The sequence below is a fragment of the Manis javanica genome, chromosome 8 (assembly GCF_040802235.1).
Source record: "Manis javanica isolate MJ-LG chromosome 8, MJ_LKY, whole genome shotgun sequence".
NCBI lineage: Eukaryota > Metazoa > Chordata > Mammalia > Pholidota > Manidae > Manis > Manis javanica.
Window position 1 is genome coordinate 44,336,216 of NC_133163.1, and position 19,793 is coordinate 44,356,008.

At 42.6% G+C, this 19,793-nt stretch overlaps 1 protein-coding gene across 3 annotated transcripts in view; it reads left to right on the forward strand.

Moving 5' to 3' along the window:
• Positions 1–6,705, forward strand: part of ATG14 (autophagy related 14) — a 38,323-nt gene extending 31,618 nt beyond the window's left edge. For 2 of the 3 annotated variants that reach the window (XM_017655629.3, XM_037016397.2), the window contains exon 10: positions 3,792–6,705. In XM_017655629.3, coding sequence (XP_017511118.3) covers positions 3,792–4,098 — 307 coding nt within the window. In that variant the 3' untranslated portion in view covers positions 4,099–6,705. The remainder of the gene's footprint in view (positions 1–3,791) is intronic. The other variant, XR_005060776.2, reaches the window with a different exon arrangement.
• Positions 6,706–19,793: the final 13,088 nt, after the last annotated feature.

Consider the following 19,793-nt stretch of genomic DNA (forward strand, 5'->3'; position numbering starts at 1 on the left):
TTATACTGTATAAACTCTAAATGTCTCTGGTAAAAGACAGCATAAGCAAAGTTAAAAGGCAACAGATACGTTTTGCAACTTCACACGAAAACAAGTGGATTTAAATCTTAAGTTATTTAAACTCTTCCCAATTAGTAAGATAAACCGAATAGAAAAACGGACAAGTACTCAAGTAGGCAGTTCACAGAAATGAAATGCTAGTAGTCAGTATTCAAATGAAAAAAAATCTTCAACCTCAGTCAAGAAAAAAGTGCAATTCAGGAAAGTCTTTCAGTTTTCAGCCATTAAAAAAAGTTTTTGCCATTTCATTTTGACAAACATGCTACCAGTGTTGGTAGTGGCTTTCTTCTACTGAGAATGGACTTCTTTGGCAGGTCTGCAGTTTTCTCTGGGCTTACCATTGAGTTTTCCCATCTAGAAGGCTCCATCCAACTGAAGCACACATACACGTGCATATCCGAATTCATGCTGTGAACCCAGAGGTCAGAAAGTGGAGCTTCAGAGGTCATCTTTCACATTTGCCTCAGTCAGAAATTGGGCTTTAGAGATATTATTAATGGAAACTGGGTGGGACTTCCTTTTTCCACTGAGGCTAGTGTAACTTCAGGCTCTCATCCTAAACCCAACATAAATTATTTTGTCCTTAAATAAATTCAAACTTACAGAAAATTGCAAAAAAATAAAAATAGTACAAAGACACATAAACTCTTTACTCAGATTCACCTTTGTATTTTCCTCATTTGCTTTATCATTTGTGCAATGTCTCCATAAATACGCATGTGCGTGCGTGTGCACACACACACACACACACACACACATTTTCCTGAACCCTATAAGGTTAAGTTACACACATCATGGCTCTTGCACCCTTCATTAACCACAGTACAATTTTCAGCATCAGCAAATTTACCCTTGACAACAATATTTCTATTAGTCTACACATCATTTTCTCAGTTGGTCAGAGAATGTCCTTTATGACAGCAGTTTTCCTCCCCAGTGCAGGATCAGCCTTGAATTGGGTGCTGCATTTATTTGCTGTGTCTTTTTAACCTCCTTTAAATCTGGAATATTTTTAAGCCATTTTAAGGGGCAGGACATTAACATGTTTTCCCTTGTCTAAGGGAACTTTCATTTGGAGTTTGATGTTTCCTTGCAGTGAGTTTCAAGTTGTACACTCTGGGCTGGAACACCTGCCTGGGTGGGAGCATCTTCTGGAGACCACATCTGGAGGCCCATAGGAGCCACCTGTCCCTCCCTGGTGATGTAATTTGATCACCCTCAGGATGCTTTCCAGCTTCTCCACTGTGTAATTCCCGTATTTTTCCTTCCTTGCAACTAATAAGCAGTCTGTGTGGGAGACTCTCTCAGGCCACGTAGTTACCCTTCTCATCAGAATTGCCTCCTGAACTAATTGCCTCCTGAAAAATCTATTGATTTTTCTTACCTGGTCAATCTTTTCCATGATGGCACCTACATTAACACATTATCATCCAAAGTCCACAGTGGCTTGTTAGCTTCACTCTTGCTACATATTCTATCAGATAACACTTTTGAAGTAAGATATTTTGCAACAGAGACTTTTAAAAAGCCAAGATCATCCTCGTGTTGCCTTGATGGGAATAACCAAGCAGTGGGATTCTGCCTTCAGGGCCTTTGCTTAGAGACCAGTTACTCACGTAAACTGAATAGAGGAGTGATTTCAATCTTTATTCCCCAAAGACATTAGGCAAAAAAGGTTTAATTCTTTTGCTGGTTCTCTGTGATGTGTGTATGGTTTGGGGTAGGCTGGGCAGGGGCTTGGCCTCTAAGCTGGGTAACAGGTGAGAGTCACCTGTTGGGTAACAGGTGGAGATGGCTCTGCCCCTGTGGGTTCTCAGAAATGTGGTTACTCCTTAGAACTAAAAGCCTTCCAACTGGCCTCTCTGGGACTCATCCCCCAGCTTATCTTTCATGTGAAGTCCTTAATTGAGCATCTGCTAATGCCAAGTGGACTCTGCCCTGTGGGATATCGGGCAGGAGCGTGAGGGGAGGAGGGAGTCCGAGCTGGCTTTTGTTTTGAGATTGGCTGGCTGGGATGTCTGAGACAAGTTCGAGAGGTTAGCAGCCTGCAGGCAAAGAGCTCTGGCTGAAGGGCATTAGGGAGTGGAGCTAAGGAAAGGAATCTGAAAAGATGTCTTTAGAGTAGACCTGTTTGCCAAGTAAAAGACAAAGGGAAGGGAGAAAAGAAATGAACTGTAAGGAGAACCTTTTAGGAAAACAGCAGAGGAACTCAAGAGCTGAGATACTAGTTTCAGTGGTTACTGGCTTGTCTGAGGAAGTTTCAAGGGGAGGAAGGAAGACTCAACTGGGGAGAACCCCCCTCCCAGTTCTTGCTCCCTTCACCTCTTGCAAAGTAAGGACTTTGAGCAGGATGGAGGCCTGATAAGCTTGGGGAGCCCCTGGTCTGAGTTCTTGGTGTCCATTGTTCCCTCAACACCAGAGGAAAACCTGTGGCACATCTTCTAATTTAATTAATACTTGGAAAGCCCTAGAAACTGTGCATGGAACAGAAATGTTAGCTACTATTATTACTGTGTTCCAGCTGGGAAATAGAGTGAGTGTCTTGGAAGAATGAAGGCTTACTTGACCCAGAAAAAAGTGAGTCAGAAGGTGCAGGTCTGGTGGCGTGCTTTGGAGGCCAAGAATTTTGGACTATAGGCCCAACTGGTAGACTGTACAATTCTAGGATATTTATTTATTCTGTTTTTTTTTGCTAATCTCTGTCATTTTTCCCAGAGTAGTTATTAGTGAAACTCTGAGGTGAACCGAGGCATATGTCCCTATCTTGGGGGCTGCTGGAGCCACTGTGTCCCACCCTGTCGCTGGCTGCAGGGCAGTGCCCTGGAAGGGCTGGGCAGAGTGACTGCTCACTCCGAGGAAGTGCAGCCTGGCTTCTCTGAATCAGGAACTGGCAAGCACTTGAAAGGGGGCGAGGGAAAAGGCAGCAGGAGGCCTGAGTGGGGTTTGTGGACACCATTCCACAGGAGCCTTCACAGGGCTGAGGCCTGAGAAAGGTTATTAGATTTGGAGATGAGGATGTCATGAGGCACCTTTGGGAAATAAAAAGTTTTTCCCTGATAAACAGTGTATGTACTTTTCCAGATGAATATTTTCCAAACAGTTGTATCTCATTCTATGCTACAAATGTGACCCTAGAAAATTATGTGGTATCTTAAAATGTGTGCATTAGCCTGTTGTTGACCTCTACCCAAGGATGCTTCCCTGACATTCATTTCACTCTTTCTAGTCTTCAGTTTAATAATTGGGGGCTTCCATAAGGCAGAGAACATCTGTGCACTTCTCTTTTATATACGATTCATATTTGTTCCACTGACTCTTTATACACCATTCATATTTGTTCCACTGACTAACATACCAGAGTATACATCAAGTGACTGTTCTTGTCAGAATCGTCTCATTGGAATGCATAGATAAGCAGTTTTTTTTTTAAAGGAAATCATACTTTGGGGCAGCATGTAAAGTCTCAGTGGATGGGGTTTTTTTCCATCAAGATTTTCATAAATAAAGTAGGTAGAATGGAAAAAAGTATGGTATCATTATTTTATTCATTACTGGGATGGCAGTTATTAGGTAAATAAACCTTAGTTAGAGACCAAAAGTCGGCCCAGTGGTAACTTAGGAAGCCAGTGCAGTGACAGCTCTGGGTTTCTTGTGTCCCATCAGGTCTTATGTCACCTGTTGTCTGTTACGTATTATGTCTCTTAAAAAGCCCCCTCACTGTTTGCACACAGGTCAGGCCCCTTTGAAGTGCGAGCAGACCTGGAGGAGTCCATGGAGTTCGTGGATCCCGGAGCTGCAGGAGAGTCAGACGAGAGTGGAGATGAGCACATAAGTGACGAGGAAACAGACCTGGGCACGGACTGGGAGAACTTGCCAAGCCCCCGGTTTTGTGATATCCCTTCCCAGCCCGTGGAAGTCTCCCAGAGCCAGAGCACTCAGGTGGCCCCGCCCATCGCGAGCAGCAGTGCGGGCGGGATGATCTCCTCCGCGGCAGCCTCCGTGACCTCCTGGTTCAAAGCTTACACTGGACACCGTTAACCAGCACGGGCCAAAACAGGCCAAGTCTTCATCGGAAAAGTTCTGCTGTACTCTAGTAAACAGACTTTGTTTTTAGGTAAGATGAGTGCCTGGAACAAAGAGAGGTTAAACTGTTGGTTTTTTTGAGGCATTTCTGTCACATGGCCAATGGTGGTGCCTGACATGCTTATGATAGAACCAGAGGGGTCAGAAGTCCATCTACTCAGACCTGTGTTGGTAGAAGGACCAGTCACATGGCCAGTTATGTTGAGGCAGAAATTCGTTTGGGCCCCCTCTGATCACAGGTCGACTTAGGTCCTCATGACAATGAGACTGATGCTGAGCACGTCATGTTTGAGGCTGAATCACGAGGAAGTGTTGATATTAGGACTCGAAAGATAAAAACTGTTTTAATATGAGTTTGTTTATGTACCATCGTTTTTTGTGCAAAGAACCAGCAGGCAGTTTGAAAACTTGATTTCTTTATAATTTGGTCATATTCAGTGTTTAGGTCGAGGCTTTTGGTTTTGCTGGGGACGGTTGGTGTTTTGTGGGGGCGGAGGGGCAGTTTAAAATGACGTCACCTGTGCTGCTCGGCGCAGCTCCTCAGACATTCCCATTGGTCCTTCTCCCCGCACACCAAAGAAACTAAGGTCTTTTTTTTCTTTAGGGCCCACATCTATGAACAGAAGGAATCAGCTGCAACAATGTCCTAAAGGTTTTTAAAATTATTTTCTTGTATTCTGAAGAGAATAAGTTCATTTTTACCTATATTACTGAATTCCTACCATCCACACTATGTGCATTTTGAAATTATTTTCTGAGTGCAAAGTAGGTCATTGTGGTCGTTCTTTACATAAGCTAAATGCTTTCCTGGGCACAGCTTGAAAGCCACTTAATTAAATGGTGTCTGGTCACTCTTCCAGTATCCCAATTTCTTTCTAAGGGATTTAGTAGGTGGCAGGCATTTCCAGGGAAAACCACCCATCTTGTTTGTTTCCTAGAGGTCTTTGTTCTAAGGATACTACCTTTGCTCAGAAATGCAGAGCAAATCATTACAGTTTTCTGTGCTTCTCTATCCTGGGGAAAGCTCCCACAGCAAGAATCTTCCCTCACCAAGAGGTCATTTTCAGCTAATATGTCTTCTCATTCTCTTAGTGACAATCTTATAAGAAAATCGTAAAGAGGCATTGTGTACAAATATGTAAGTAGTTTTTATTTTTAATAACTTCAGAAAAAGTCCTGTGTAACAACTACAACAAAGAAATCCTATGAGAAATTCCTAACAGGCAGCATTACCTTATCTTGTTAGTGTGATTAGCATGATAGTACCTCAGATAAATCACTTGGCAGGTTTGCCCTGCTCTAGCTTCTTTCCTTATTGTAATTATTATAGTTGATACTTTGCCTCCAAATCTGAGGTGCTATATAGCTTTTGCTATTCGCATATGTAGTATTTGGTAGAGTCGCAGAAGAAAGGTGTTTATGCCTACCCAGGAGCCCCAAAGCCCCTGACTCTCTTGAACTTCCCACTTAGGGAGCAATCAGGCTGTGCTGGGGGGTGGGGGGGTGGCTCTTACCAGTGTCTGCTCTGTGATGACTAGGCTTGCGCAGTTCCATGCCAATCTAGCTCAGGGAGAGTGGGTGGGGTAGGCCTTAGCAAGCAAACACCAGAGGACCTTAGGAGTTGTCTAGGCACTTCAGACCTCAAAAAGAAGAGCTTAGTCTCAAGAGTTGCCAGACTGGGACTGGGGACCTGCGGCAAGAGACGGACCTCAGTGGAGAGCTGCACCAGTGTCATGGTTTTCCTCGAGTAAGCCTCTGTGAGGCCCTGACTGAAAGGAAGCTAAAGACCAGAATCCAGACATCACGAAGTCCTAGCTAGAGTAATTTAACACACTTACAAGGAACTATGGACATTGAGGGACTGATAAGGGTGTATTTTGTTTATATCAACTAGAGGCACTTTACTTAGCATTAAGTGAGCAAACCCATTGGTGGTTTGGAACACTGACACACTGGCTTACACTGCTGAAATGTTTTGGTTTCCATTATTCTGCACTGGATCTACCCTGTAAATATTCTTAAATATACATTTCAACCACTGAATTTTCTACTCTCCTTGCTGCTCATTAAAATCTTTTATGTAGGTGCCAGAACCATATGTAAACAGCTTTTTAAAAAACTGAAGCTGGTTATTTTTTTTTAAACAAAAAGCCATAGAACTTGGTCATGAACTTGGTTTTCCATATTAAAATGATTTGTTGAAACAAGGTAATACTAATAAAGGCCCACAGGCACCAAATAGGCTGCTTAAAATGGTCTGTTAAAGACTTTTTTTTGTAATGGAATATAACTAAGAAGTTTTGCACATCTGTAAGTTATGGGGAAAAACAGTATGTCAGTGTTGGGTATAGTGGATAGGATTCCTTTAAGGATCTGTGTGTGGGTAATTTGGGAAAGCGCATTCTGTGGCATACTATTGTTAAAAGGAATAATGTTCTTTTTGCGATGTGTGTTGCAGGAATTTCCCATTGTTCTTCCACCTCCAAACCAGTTTGAGTCATACAAATGTTTTCTAAATTTTTATTGTATTATTGCAATAAATCTTTAATAATACTTTGCTAATATGTGTGTCTTTTTCAAGCTGATTTTCAGAATTTTTTGCCAAGTAATGAAAAGCAACTATTAACATTTTTAAATTATAGATCATGGTGGTATTAATGATAATGGCCCATTCTCAGTAAGCTGGGAACCTGGTTGCTTACTAGTTATGTATTTTCTCTAAAGATGCATTTTTCTTTTGTGGCCATGATATGATGCAGGTGCCCCCAGTGATTTAGTGTCTTACTGTGGCCCCTGGCCTGGGGAGAAAGAGGATGGGCCTCTACATTACCCATATGGAACCTGCCCAGATTTTCTTCAGCACAAGGGAGGTTAGCGGGTAAACGGGACCTGTCAAGCTCAGGGAATGGAGCAGTTTTGGAGGGTGTTCCCCCACCCTTTTTGGTAACTAATGGAAATCTGTACCTTGCCAGCTGTATTACTGTGGAGAGGGACCACCTGCAGGAGGTCAGGGATACCGAGAGCAATTACTGCGGAACAGCCAGGCCAACTCGAAGAAATGCTTGGAGCTGTTGCTGTGATCTTCCTGCTCCTTTACCTGTAGGAGGCCAGCCACGAGCAGGAATAGAAGAATTCCTAAACGGCACGTGCTTTCAGTGTTCATGCCCCTCAGCCTCCCTGGTAACAGTTAAAAAATGTGTTCCCACCTGCTGTATACATGGAGGTTCCCCAGTTACATCATGATTGATGCAGGAGTCAGGTTGAAGCAGATGGGAAGAACTAAGAATTACTTTGTCCTTAGTGGTTGAGAGGAAATCTGAAACTGGGCTTTTAGGCCAGTCATCTGAACCTCAGCTGTGAAACTGAGAGTGTGCCACCACATCACCCGCTTCCTAGGATCTGGTGAGGAAATACCATGGGGGATTATCTGAGGGAGAGTTTGAATGGTCCCCTTTAAAAAGTGAAAAATAGGCAGGAGGTATTTGACAGTACTAGGTAAGTGCTGAGAATTGGGCTACAGCCAGTTGAGTGGAAGCAGCTCCCCATCAGGAACGGTCCTCGTCGCTGAGGTAGCACCTCCAGATCCCTACCAGAGTGCTCATTACCTCCTGCTTTGAGCAGGGCTTTATTAGCATTCATGTTTGACTTTGGAAGACACCTGGATTTTGAGGAAAGGGCTTTCCTACTCTTCCCAGCAGCTTATTTCCCTGTTTATTATCAGGAAGACACTTTTCAAGCATAAGCAAGTATTTGACTCTCTTAATTTGGGTAAGAAAGTGTCATGTTCAGAAGCCATAGATGGAAGAGACACCTCCCCATCCAACTGATTAATGAAAGATAGATGCACTGCCTATTTTGGGTGTCAGTGATTTAAGAGTTCCTTCAAAGTAGGAAGGACCTCCCCACACGGAAATACTCATTTCTGATTCAGTGCATGGTGCTAGCTTAAAGTTAGGAGTTCTACTTCCTTGATGGCCTCTGAGAAAAAGTCTGCTTTTAAAGCTGGAGAGCTCCTAACACCACGCCCAAGACCCTTTAGCGTCTAAATCTGGCCAGAGCCTTCCTATTCAGTGTGACCTCAGAACAGCAGCAGCATCACTTGATCTTGTTAGAAATGCAGATCCCGGGGGCCCCTGACTCACTGCATCGCAATCCTCACTTGGTAAGTCATGTACACTAATAGCAGCATTCATCTACAGCAGTGCTATGCAATGGAAATAAGGTAACCTACACGTGATTTTAAATTTTCTGGTAGTCTCATTAAAAAGGTAAATAGGTAAAATTTTTATATTTTAACTCAATACCTAAAAATACTACATATGAAAAAAATCAAGATATAAGGAGGGGGCATAGAAGAAAGGGGCTGCAGGAGGGTCCTATTTGTATTCTTATCCTGAACCACAAAAATACTGGGGAGGGCTTGCTCCTGTATCTACACACTCAAATACTCCCTGAATTTGCTCATTTTGGGTGTGCCAAGCTTCCTACTGAGACCCTAGGCAATAAGGAGCCTAGACTGAGCACAGACTGGAAGGAGGTCAAGGGGCCCGAAGCCCAACACTACTGGCCCTGGAAGAGGAAAAGTTCATGCAAGAGGTCCCAGCTTGTTGCAGGGGTAGGGGGCCAGCACCCAAGTTACTATTTCTGCTTAGAAGGAGAGTCAGTCAGGTCTGGGATGAAAGAATTGTTCACGGCAAGCCATGCACTTGCAGCAGAATCCTGCTCAGCCCCAGAGGCTCGGTGAGGAAGGCACATGAAGGCCGACAGCTCAGTCCCTGCAGAGACGGCCCCAGGGGCTGGGCCTGGTTCCATCCCTGCTCCTGCCAGACTGCATGTACTCAGTTCTGCAGATGGGACAGTAACCTCATAACGGACAGGGGACTGACAGAATTAAATACAACCTCACTCTATATTTTACTCATTGTTTGGCAACTACTGACCTTAAATTTGGTTTTTGGAGAACTGCATCAACCTCTTCATACTATTGAACAGCCATCTGAAAATACCAGTTGCAAAGCAACTGATTCTGATGGGTGGGAAACCAGAAACAGAAAGGAGGGAAATCATTTCAATAGCATAGATCAGTCTGTCCTAGTTAACTGAGACGGAAGCTGCCCCTTCCCAGGTCTCAACTTCTGCTGCAGCTAGCCTGTCACTCAACAAAAGTGTGCCACCTCCTACATGACTTCAGTTTCCCACCACGATACATGATACATATCATTCTCTACTGGGTGATTGGAATAAAGGATTTCCAAGAGTAATTTCAGCTGCATGCCATTTTCCCCATAAATGCTAACTTTACAATGTTCTCCCTGCTGTGTTTTATTCCAAGAAGAAGAGCAAAACATTTCAGTGGAGCCTTCTATTTTTAACTGCTTTTCCTAAGCCCACCTTAATACAAAAAGAATTTGAAGAGTGCCAGAACGAATTTGTTCTGAGGCTTGTTCTTTGCTAAAGAATGGGTAGGGGGCAAGTTTAATTCACATTTCAATAGAGAACATCACCTCTCACAAGGGTTGTGGTGTAAGAGTTTGCCATCTCTCTGCTCCCAACTACTTCCCAGCTACCAACTCTTAGTAGTGCTGCTCACCTAAAATAACACCAGGGTCCAACAAGCCATCCAAATGGGGTGCAGCCGAACTGTGGCTTTGCTTATTAAACCAGTTAGGCATAAATGCACTGGAACTCACCCAAGGCCACAATGATGTTTTCTCTTCCCGCAAGGTTGTGCTAACACCAGCTATGGCCACAAGCTTTGGAATGGCGTGCAGTGCATGTCAAAAAAGGGGATTGCATGTTCCCCAAACCAACTCACAGAGATTACAAAACTAGGTTGTATGAACCCCAAGGAAAGACAGGGATGGAAACTATCACATTCCTTGAGTACCAAGCACTGTGCATGCTAAAGAATGCATTTAAATACAGCATAGCACTGCCTGATAGAACTAGATAACATCAGCTCGTTACTGGCACAGTCTGTGGTGTATTGATGGACGCATGTGGTACAGACCGGCTTTATTCTTTTTGATGCAGGCTGTGAGATGAAGGGGAGGACAAATAGCTAGTCTAGTGAATGAAGGCAGGCAACGCTGTGGAGAACACCTCGGAATACCCTCATATTAAAAGTGTCCAAGGCCAGTCCAGAGAGGTCAGTAGGGAGGCCCTGACACAGCCAGGATAGAAGAGGTGGTTGGCTAGAGGCTAGGAAGGGGAACTCCTGGGCCATGAGTCATCATCAGCCCAAAGCAACCTGCTGCCAGGACCACTGGCAACAATAGGACCCAGATCACACTGAATGCACAAGTGACAGTCACCCAGCAAAACCCCTAAAGCTACAGGGGGTGTGTCCCTAACCAGGAAGTTCCCATGGGATTGGCTGTAGCCAGAGCAAAGGATCCTCCTGGAGCCCTTGATTACCCCCTTCAGGTTTCTCATACTAGACAAAAAATGATGGTATAGCCCAGAACAATCAACCTGCCAGCAGCCCTCACATTAAGATGGTCACTAGAGAGGACTTCAACCCTATCAGGGAGTGCGTACTGTGTGAGACACAGAGGGGATGGCATGACCACACTGCCCTCTTAAGAGCCCAGAGTGTAGTAGGGGAGCAGATCCATACACAAATGGGGGCATGCAATGGTACCCAGCCCAACAAAGTGGGCAAGCATGGTGGGGGGTTCCCGCCCTCCTGAGCTCAGAGTATCAGTGTGCCAAGGGAAGATATGTGGTCAAATTTGAATGATCCTTTCACACGGCCATTTTAATCCAAGTCATTCTGACAAAGTCTGGGGGAAAAAAATCAATCTTAGCACTTTCTCTATTTCCTATTCACCTGTGCCTTGGGTACCTGGTCTCCTTGATGGGTAGAGGGCCAAACCAAACTGCCCCAGAGACAGAGGGAGGAGTTGGTTTTCCCAGTTTCTGGTTTTTCTTCCAAATGATGAAGTGAGGGATGGGAAAGAAAAGTTAGGGGCAGGCATATAGAATCTCTGAGTAAAAGCTGAAGGGGGGTCTCCCAGAGAGAGGATTAAAGATGGTGGCATGAGAGATGAGACAAAGGCTGCCTCCTAAAACTGCAAATAATACGAAAATATAATTAAAACAACTAATCCTGAAAGAGCAACAGGAAAGATGGCTGCGCCAGACTGCATACACCTGGAGAAAAGAGCAGACCTCACAGAATGGGGTAACGTACCAAAAGCTGTGGCCTGGCAGGACCCAAGCCCTTCCCCCACCCCAGCTCATCAGCGGGAGGAAGAGAAACGGAGACGGGAGGGAGTGGAGGCCTGAGACTGCTAAACACTTAGCTCTGGAGATCTGCTCTGTGAGCACAAACATACATTGCATGGTGCTCTGGTGATTGGGGGGTTTGAAAGCTAAGACAGGCAGAATACCTGGAAAGACTGAGATTCTAGCCGCTTGTGGACATTAGGGATCCAAATCCAGCTGCTCTGGGACAAAAGAAAGGTGGACAGTCTGAGAGACTTCCTAACAGCGAGAGGGCTGCTAAAGGGGCAAGGATTGCACAGAGCTTAATAGTAGCTCTGGAGAAAGGACAGGTAGGCAAACTTGTCCAGGTTCACTCTGCCCTGCAGGTTGGGAACTTTCACGATCTTCAGGTGATCCAGGCCCCTGGCTGGCTATGCATCTCCAATACCCCCCTCCCTGATACACAGCCTGCTGTGCCTTCCTCCCAGACAGCCTGCACCAGGCTAGCAAACCAGCAAACCCTGCCCTGGCATGAGGCCAGCCAGAGGGAAGCCCCACCTACAGCAGCTACAAACACAAAGCATAGAGGCTTATACCTGTGTGCTCAGCCCACTAGTTCTGGCAGTGGAGACAGGTATAGCAGCCAGGAAGCAGGAAACAGCTCTTTCCTCCCCCCAGGCACCAACACCACTCCCCCTGCCACCCTCACATTGCTCCAGGGGCTGAGCATCTCTGGAGAGTAGACCTTCTGGGCACTAGAGGGCGCCATATAGAAATATGAAATGTCAAAGGAACCTGGTTCAAAGCAAAATCATTCATACACCAGAGAGTCAAATAAAACTGATCTCATGAAGCTTCCTGAAAGAGATTTCAAAATAAAAATCATAAATATTCTCATGGAGGTACAGAAAAATATTCAAGAACTCAGGAATAAATTCTGAGATCCAATCATTACAGAACACAGTATCAGAAATGAAACACACAATGAAAGGTTTTAAAAGCAGATTAGATACAGTGGAGGAGACAATAAATGAAACAGAAATTAGAGAACAGGAATACAAAGAAGCTGAGACACAGAGAGAAAAAAGGATCTCTAAGAATGAAAGAATATTGAGAGAACTGTGTAACCAATCCAAACAGAACAATATTTGTATTATAGGGGTACCAGAAGAAGGAGAGAGAGAAAAAGGGATAGAAAGTGTCATTAAGGAGGTAATTGCTGAAAACTTCCCCAATCTAGGGAAGGAGATAGTCTCAGTCCATGGAGGTGCACAGATCTCCCAACACAAATGACCCAAGGAAGACAACACCAAGACATATAATAATTAAAATGGCAAAGATCAAGGATAAAGACAGACTTTTAAAAGCACCCAGAGAGAGAAATAAGATCACATACAAAGGAAATCCCATCAGGCTATCATAAGACATCTCAGCAGAAACCTTACAGGCCAGAAGGGAGTGGCATGATGTATTTAATGCAATGAAGCAGAAGGGCCTCAAACAAAGAATACTTTATCTAGATCATAATTTAAATTTGCAGGAAGGATTAAACAATTTCCAGATAAGCAAAAGCTAAGAGAATTTACTTCCCACAAACCATCTCTACAGTCTATTTTGGAGGGACTGCTATAGATGGCAGTGTTCCTAAGGTTTAATAGCTGTCACCAGAGGTAATAAAACCACAGTAAAGAAAGTAGAACAGTTAATTACTAAGCAAATGCAAAATTAAATGAACTGCCCCAAAGTCAGTCAAGGGATAGACAAAGAGTACAGAATATGATACCTAATACATAAAGAATGGAGGAGGAAGAAAAAGGAGGAGGAAAAAAGAACCTTTAGAGTGTGTTTGTAATAGCATATTAAGTGAGTTAAGTTAGACTCTTAGATACTAAGGAAGTTAACCTTGAACCTTTGGTAACCACAAATCTAAAGCCTGTACTGGCAATAACTACATACCTATTGATAAGCACCGTCAATGTAAATGGACTGAATGCACCAATCAAAAGACATAGAGTCACTGAATGGATAAAAAAAAACAAGAGCCATCTATATGCTGCCTACAAGAGACTCACTTTAAACTCAAAAGACATACACAGACTAAAAGTGAAGGAATGGAAAAAGATATTTCATGCAACTAACAGGGAGAAAAAAGCAGGAGTTGCAGTACTTGTATCAGACAAAATTGACTTCCAAACAAAAAGTCACAAGAGACAAAGAAGGACATTACATAACAATAAAGGGGTCAATCCAACAAGAAGATATAACTATTATAAATATCTATGCACCCAACACAGGAGCACCTACATATGTGGATCAACCAGACAGAATATAAGTAAGGACACAGAGGCACTGAACAACAGATTAGAACAGATGGACCTAACAGACATCTACAGAACTTTACACCCAAAAGCAGCAGGATACACATTCTTCTCAAGTGCATGTGGAACATTTTCAAGAATAGATCATATACTAGGCCACAAAAAGAGCCTTGATAAATTCAAAAACACTGAAATTGTACCAACCAGTTTCTCATACCACAAAGATATAAAACTAGAAATAAATTATGCAAAGAAAATGAAAAAGCCCACAAACACATGGAGGCTCCACAACGTGCTCCTAAATAACCAATGGATCAATGACCAAATAAAAACAGAGATCAAGCAATATATGGAGACAAATGACAACAATAATTCAACACTGCAAAATCTGTGGGACGCAGCAAAGGCTGTGCTAAGAGGAAAGTATATTGCAATACAGGCTTATCGCAGGAAAAAACAGGAATCCCATATGAACAGTCTAAACTCATGATTAATGAAACTAGAAAAAGAAGAACAAATGAGGCTGAAAGTCAGTAGAAGGAGGGAAATAATAAAGATTAGAGCAGAAATAAATAAAATTGAGAAGAATAAAATAGAATCAATGAAAGCAAGAGTTGGTTCTCTGAGAAAATAAACAAAATAGATAAACCCCTAGCCAGACTTATCAAGAAAAAAAGACAGTCTACACACATAAACAGAATCAGAAATGAGAAAGGAAAAATCACTACGGACACCCCAGAAATACAAAGAATTATTAGAGAATACTATGAAAAATTATATGGTAACAAACTGGATAACCTAGAAGAAATGGACAGCTTTCTAGCAAAATACAACCTTCCAAGGCTGACCCAGAAAGAAACAGAAAATCTCAACAGACCAATTACCAGCAATGAAATTGAATTGTTAATCAAAAAACTACCTAAGAATAAAACTCCTGGACCGCATGGCTTCAACACGGAATTTTATCAAACATTTAGTGAAGACCTAATACCCATCCTCCTTAAATTTCCCAAAAAGTAGAAGAGTGAATACTTCCAAACTCATTCTATGAGGCGAGCCAGCATCACTCTAATACCAAAACCAGGCAAAGACACCATAAAAAGAAAGTTACAGACCAATATCCCTGTTGAACATAGATGCAAAAATACTCAGCAAAATATTAGTAAACCAAATTCAAAAATACATCAAGAGGATCATCCATCATGATCAAGTAGGATTTATTCCAGGGATGCAAGAATGATACAATATTAGAAAATTCATCAACACCATCCACCACATCAAAAAAAGGACAAAAACCACACGATCATCTCCATAGATGCCAAAAAAGCATTTGAAATAATTCAGCATCCATTCATGATAAAAACTCCCAACAAAATGGGTATAGAGGGCAAGTACCTCAACATAATAAAGGCCATATGCGACAAACAGACAGCCAACATCATACTGAACAGCGAGAAGCTGAAAGCTTTTCCTTTAAGATCGGGAACAAGACAAGGATGCCCACTTTCCCCACTTCTATTTAACATAGTACTGGAGGTCCTAGCCAGGGCAATCAGACAACACAAAGAAATAAAAAGCATCCAGATTGGCAAGGAAGAAGTTAAACTGTCTCTGTTTGAAGACGACATGATACTGTGCATAAAGAATCTGCTCCAAAACTACTAGATCTAATATCTGAATTCAGCAAAGTTGCAGGATACAAAATTAATACACAGAAATCTGTTGCATTCCTATATCCTAACGATGAACTAGCAGAAAGAGAAATCAGAAAAACAATTCCATTCACAATTGCGTCAAAAAGAATAAAATACCTAGGAATAAACCTAACCAAGGAAGTGAAAGACCTATACCCTGAAAACTACAAGACACTCATGAGAGAAATTAAAGAAGATACCAATAAATGGAAACACACCCCGTGCTCATGGATAGGAAGAATTATCAAACTGGCCATCCTTCCTAAAGTAATCAACCTATCAACCTATCAAAATACCAACAGCATTCTTCAATGAACTAAAGCAAATCATTCTAAAATTCATATGGAACCACAAAGACCCTGAATAGCCAAAGCAATCCTGAGAAGAAAGAATAAAGCTGGGGGGATTATGCTCCCCAACTTCAATTCTACTACAAAGCCACAGTAATCAAAATAATTTAGCAGTGGCACAAGAACAGAATACACCAATGGAACAGACTAGAGAGCCCTGATATAAACCCAAGCATATGTGGTCAATTAATATATGATAAAGGAGCCATGGACATACAAAGGGGAAATGAAAGCTTCTTCAACAGCTGGTGTTGGCAAAACTGGACAGCTACATGTGAGAATGAAACTGGATTATTGTTTAACCCCATATACAAAAGTAAACTCGAAATGGATCAAAGACCTGAATGTAAGTCATGAAACCATAAAACTCTTAGAAGACAACATAGGCAAAATTCTCCTGAGTATAAACATGAACAACTTCTTCCTGAATGCATCTTCTTGGACATGGGAAACAAAAGTAAAAATGAACACATGGGACTACATCAAACTAAAAAGCTTCTGTATGACAAAGGACACCATCAACAGAACAAAAAGGCATCCTACAGTATGGGAGGACATATTTTTACACAACATATCCAATAAGGGGTTAACATCCAAAATATATAAAGAATTCACACACCTCAACACTGAAAAAGCAAATAACCCTATTAAAAAATGCACAGAGGATATGAAGAGACAAATCTCCAAAGAAGAAATTCAGATGGCCAACAGACACATGAAAAGATGCTCCACATCACTAGTCATCAAGGAAATGCAAATTAAAACCACAATGAGATATCATCTCACACCAGGTAGGATGGCCAGCATAGAAAAGACTAAGAACAACAAATGCTGGCAAGGATGCCGAGAAAGGAGAACCCTACTACCCTGCTGGTGGGAATGTTAAGCTAGTTCAACCATTGTGGAAAGCAATATGGAGGTTCCTCAAAAAACCAAAAACAGAAATACCATTTGACCCGGGAATCCCATCCTTGGAATTTGCCCAAAGAATACAAGTTCTCAGATTCAAAAACACATATGGACCCCTATGTTTATCGCAGCACTATTTACAATAGCCAAGATATGGAAGCAACCTAATTAGTAGATGAATGGATAAAGAAGATGTGGTACATGTACACAATGGAATACTTATTCAGCCATAAGAAAAACAAATGCTTCCGTTTGCAACAACATGGACGGAGCTAGAGGGTATTAAGCTCAGTGAAATAAGTCAGGCAGAGAAAGACAAATACCGAATGATTTCCCTCATTTGTGGAGTATAACAATGAAGCAAAAGTGAAGGAACGAAACAGCAGCAGACTCACAGACTCCAAGAAAGGACTGGCAGATACCAAAGGGGGGCGTGTCGGACAGTGGGTGGGAAGAGAGGGAGAAGGGGATTGAGGGGTATTATGTTTAGTACACATGGTGTAAGAGGTCACAGGGAAGACAGTGTAGCACAGAGAAGGCAAATAGTGAATCTGTGGCATCTTATTACACTGATAGTCACTGACTGCAATGGGGTATGGGGTGGGGGGACTTGATAATATGGGTAAATGTAGTACCCACATTATTTTTTCATGTGAAGCCTTCCTAAGAGTGTATATCAATACTACCTTAATTAAAAATATATAATTAATTCATTAATTAAAAAATAGTAATTTTTAAAAAGGCTGAAGAGGGAGTTTTCTTTATTACGGTCCCCAAGGGGTAGGGGGAGTAGGCTAGGGTCATGGTGCCTACATGTTATTTCATTTCTTATGAGTCTAAGATACAGCAATGCAAAGAAGGCAAGTAGCTCTACTACTACAGGAAATAAAAATTGGTCTGATTTCCCCAGCTTGGCACTAGGGAGCTCTGAAGCCCAGAGTCTTTTTCCTAAAGATTAAACTAGACATGAAGACGAGGAGGGGGTACTCCCCGCTAAAATTCTCTATCATTCACATAGCTGGGAAGTGGGTCCTGAAGCACAGTTCAAGAGAGATCATTATGCCAAGACAGGGTTGGATCTTCTTTCTGTGTCCTCTGCTCTTGGTCAGATTCAGTCCCTCATAGAATCACAGCTTTGTGTCCATGAAAATCATATCCAGAATAGATGACTTGGGAAAACCACTCAAGAGCATTGTTTATTTTGTGTGCCCACAGTGGGCAAGTGTTAGAACCAATAACCAATGATAGTTGCAGCTAACATTACTAGGCACTTACCCCATGCCAAACCGTACTCCCAGTCCTCTGTGTGCACATCTCCTTCAATCCTAGCAAGGTACAGAGAGGTCGCTGGTCCACCAAACCACAAGGGAGGATGATGAGCATGGGCAACTTCAGCACCAGGGACGCGGGTTGAAAAGCTTTTCCAGCATACCTCACCTGGGGCGAGTTGTGAAGAAGGACCCGGAAGGACACTGATACCTTGAAAGAAAAGCAAGCTCTTCTCGGCCTGTCCTCCACCTGTGTCAGACAATGAGCCTGAGGGCTCCAGGCCGGCATGTCACAGGTTATCATTATGTGCCTGATGGAGGCAGACTTGCTCAGCACCAAGACAATTTTCAGTTTGTTCCCCCCTTTTGAGGGAGAAGCAGCTACTGCCTACCAATAAAGGCAGAAGACAACAGGTCAGACTCCGGTTTGAAAGCTGCTCTGTGACTACCCACCTCCTCAGCCACAGGTGACCCTGGCCCCACCCAGCTCCAGCCCCAGCTCATGCTGCTTGGCAGCCCTGCTCAACCTTTACACCTTTCTCCAAGGACCATCAGCCTCTGCCCAGGAACACTTTACCATCGCTTCTCCACAGCCGGGAGCTTAGGCTGGTTGCAGGGTTTTTGTGGATACCCGATTTCCAGCCAACCTAGTTCTTAGGTCCTCCACAATAGCTTTCTGCGGCCCAGTACCTTCCAGCCCTAGCAAGCATTATGTGACCACAGGCCTGAATATATCCTCAGTGACTTCTGAATGATTAACTAATTATGCCTGGACAAGGTGCAAGAATATCCGAGATAATACCTCATCCAAAAGGAAATACACAGTGAATGTTGGGAAGGCAATAAATTCAAAATAAGCATTAAGTTGCAAAAACGTAAGCTCAATGTTACGTAAAGATAGTTTCAGTGCAGAAAAAATTCTCTCTCCCTTCCCCTAAACTCAAAAACCTTTCAAATTCTTACAACCCTATTCACAACATCCTTCATTGGTAAGTGCCTACCAATATTAGCTCAAAAAAGGAGAAAAATCCGCAACACTCAGGTCCCAATTAGGATGCATGTTTTTATTGATTTTTTTAAATTTTGTAACCAGACAGAAAGAATAAAACAGAATGTTATAATCTGACTATATAATATTCTGTTATTCTTGGTCGATCACTAAAATAAAGCAAAGGACTGTTCTCTATGCTAATTTTGAAGTTGTCTGGTTAAACGATTATTTGGTATCCTTTCAACAGGTTAACCTCTTAACTGTTTAGAGTTTCTTCTCAGAAACATTCATATATTATACAGGACACATTCATAGTTTACTTGGGAAACATTCATGTTTTATACAGGATGTACAAATTTGAGACAAGACGATAAAAAAACCACACAACTGTAGCCGCAACACTATCCTAGCTGCATTGTGCTGATTATGTTGTTCAGTCAGTTGTCCACTATATACAACTGGATTTTAATAGTGCTATTTACAGCAGGGCCAAAAGCACTCATCCAAGGTAAAGGCGCTCAGGTTTAATGTGCACTTTCATAGCCCTAAGAAAACACAGCTATTATATACACTGTAAACACCACAGGGCATGAAATCTATCTCCAGTCACAAGCATCAATCTCACAGATCAAGCATACAAGGTGTAAGGTAAGGTGCCCGACTTTTCTTTTGTAAGCATACTTTTCAACCAAGACTGCTGCTAATCTTTTCACAGGACACTATTCCTGTACTTCCAATATGGTGCCAGTGCTCAAACCAGTTCTGGAACCCTTTTGGGGAATGTCTGCATAATCTGCAATGAACTTTTCTGAACAGCCTTGACGGTGGCAAGACGTCATCCTTTGCAGGTGGATTTGATTTGGGAAAACAGATGTAGTTATTCACCACCAAATGAGTCACCCTGGACCAAA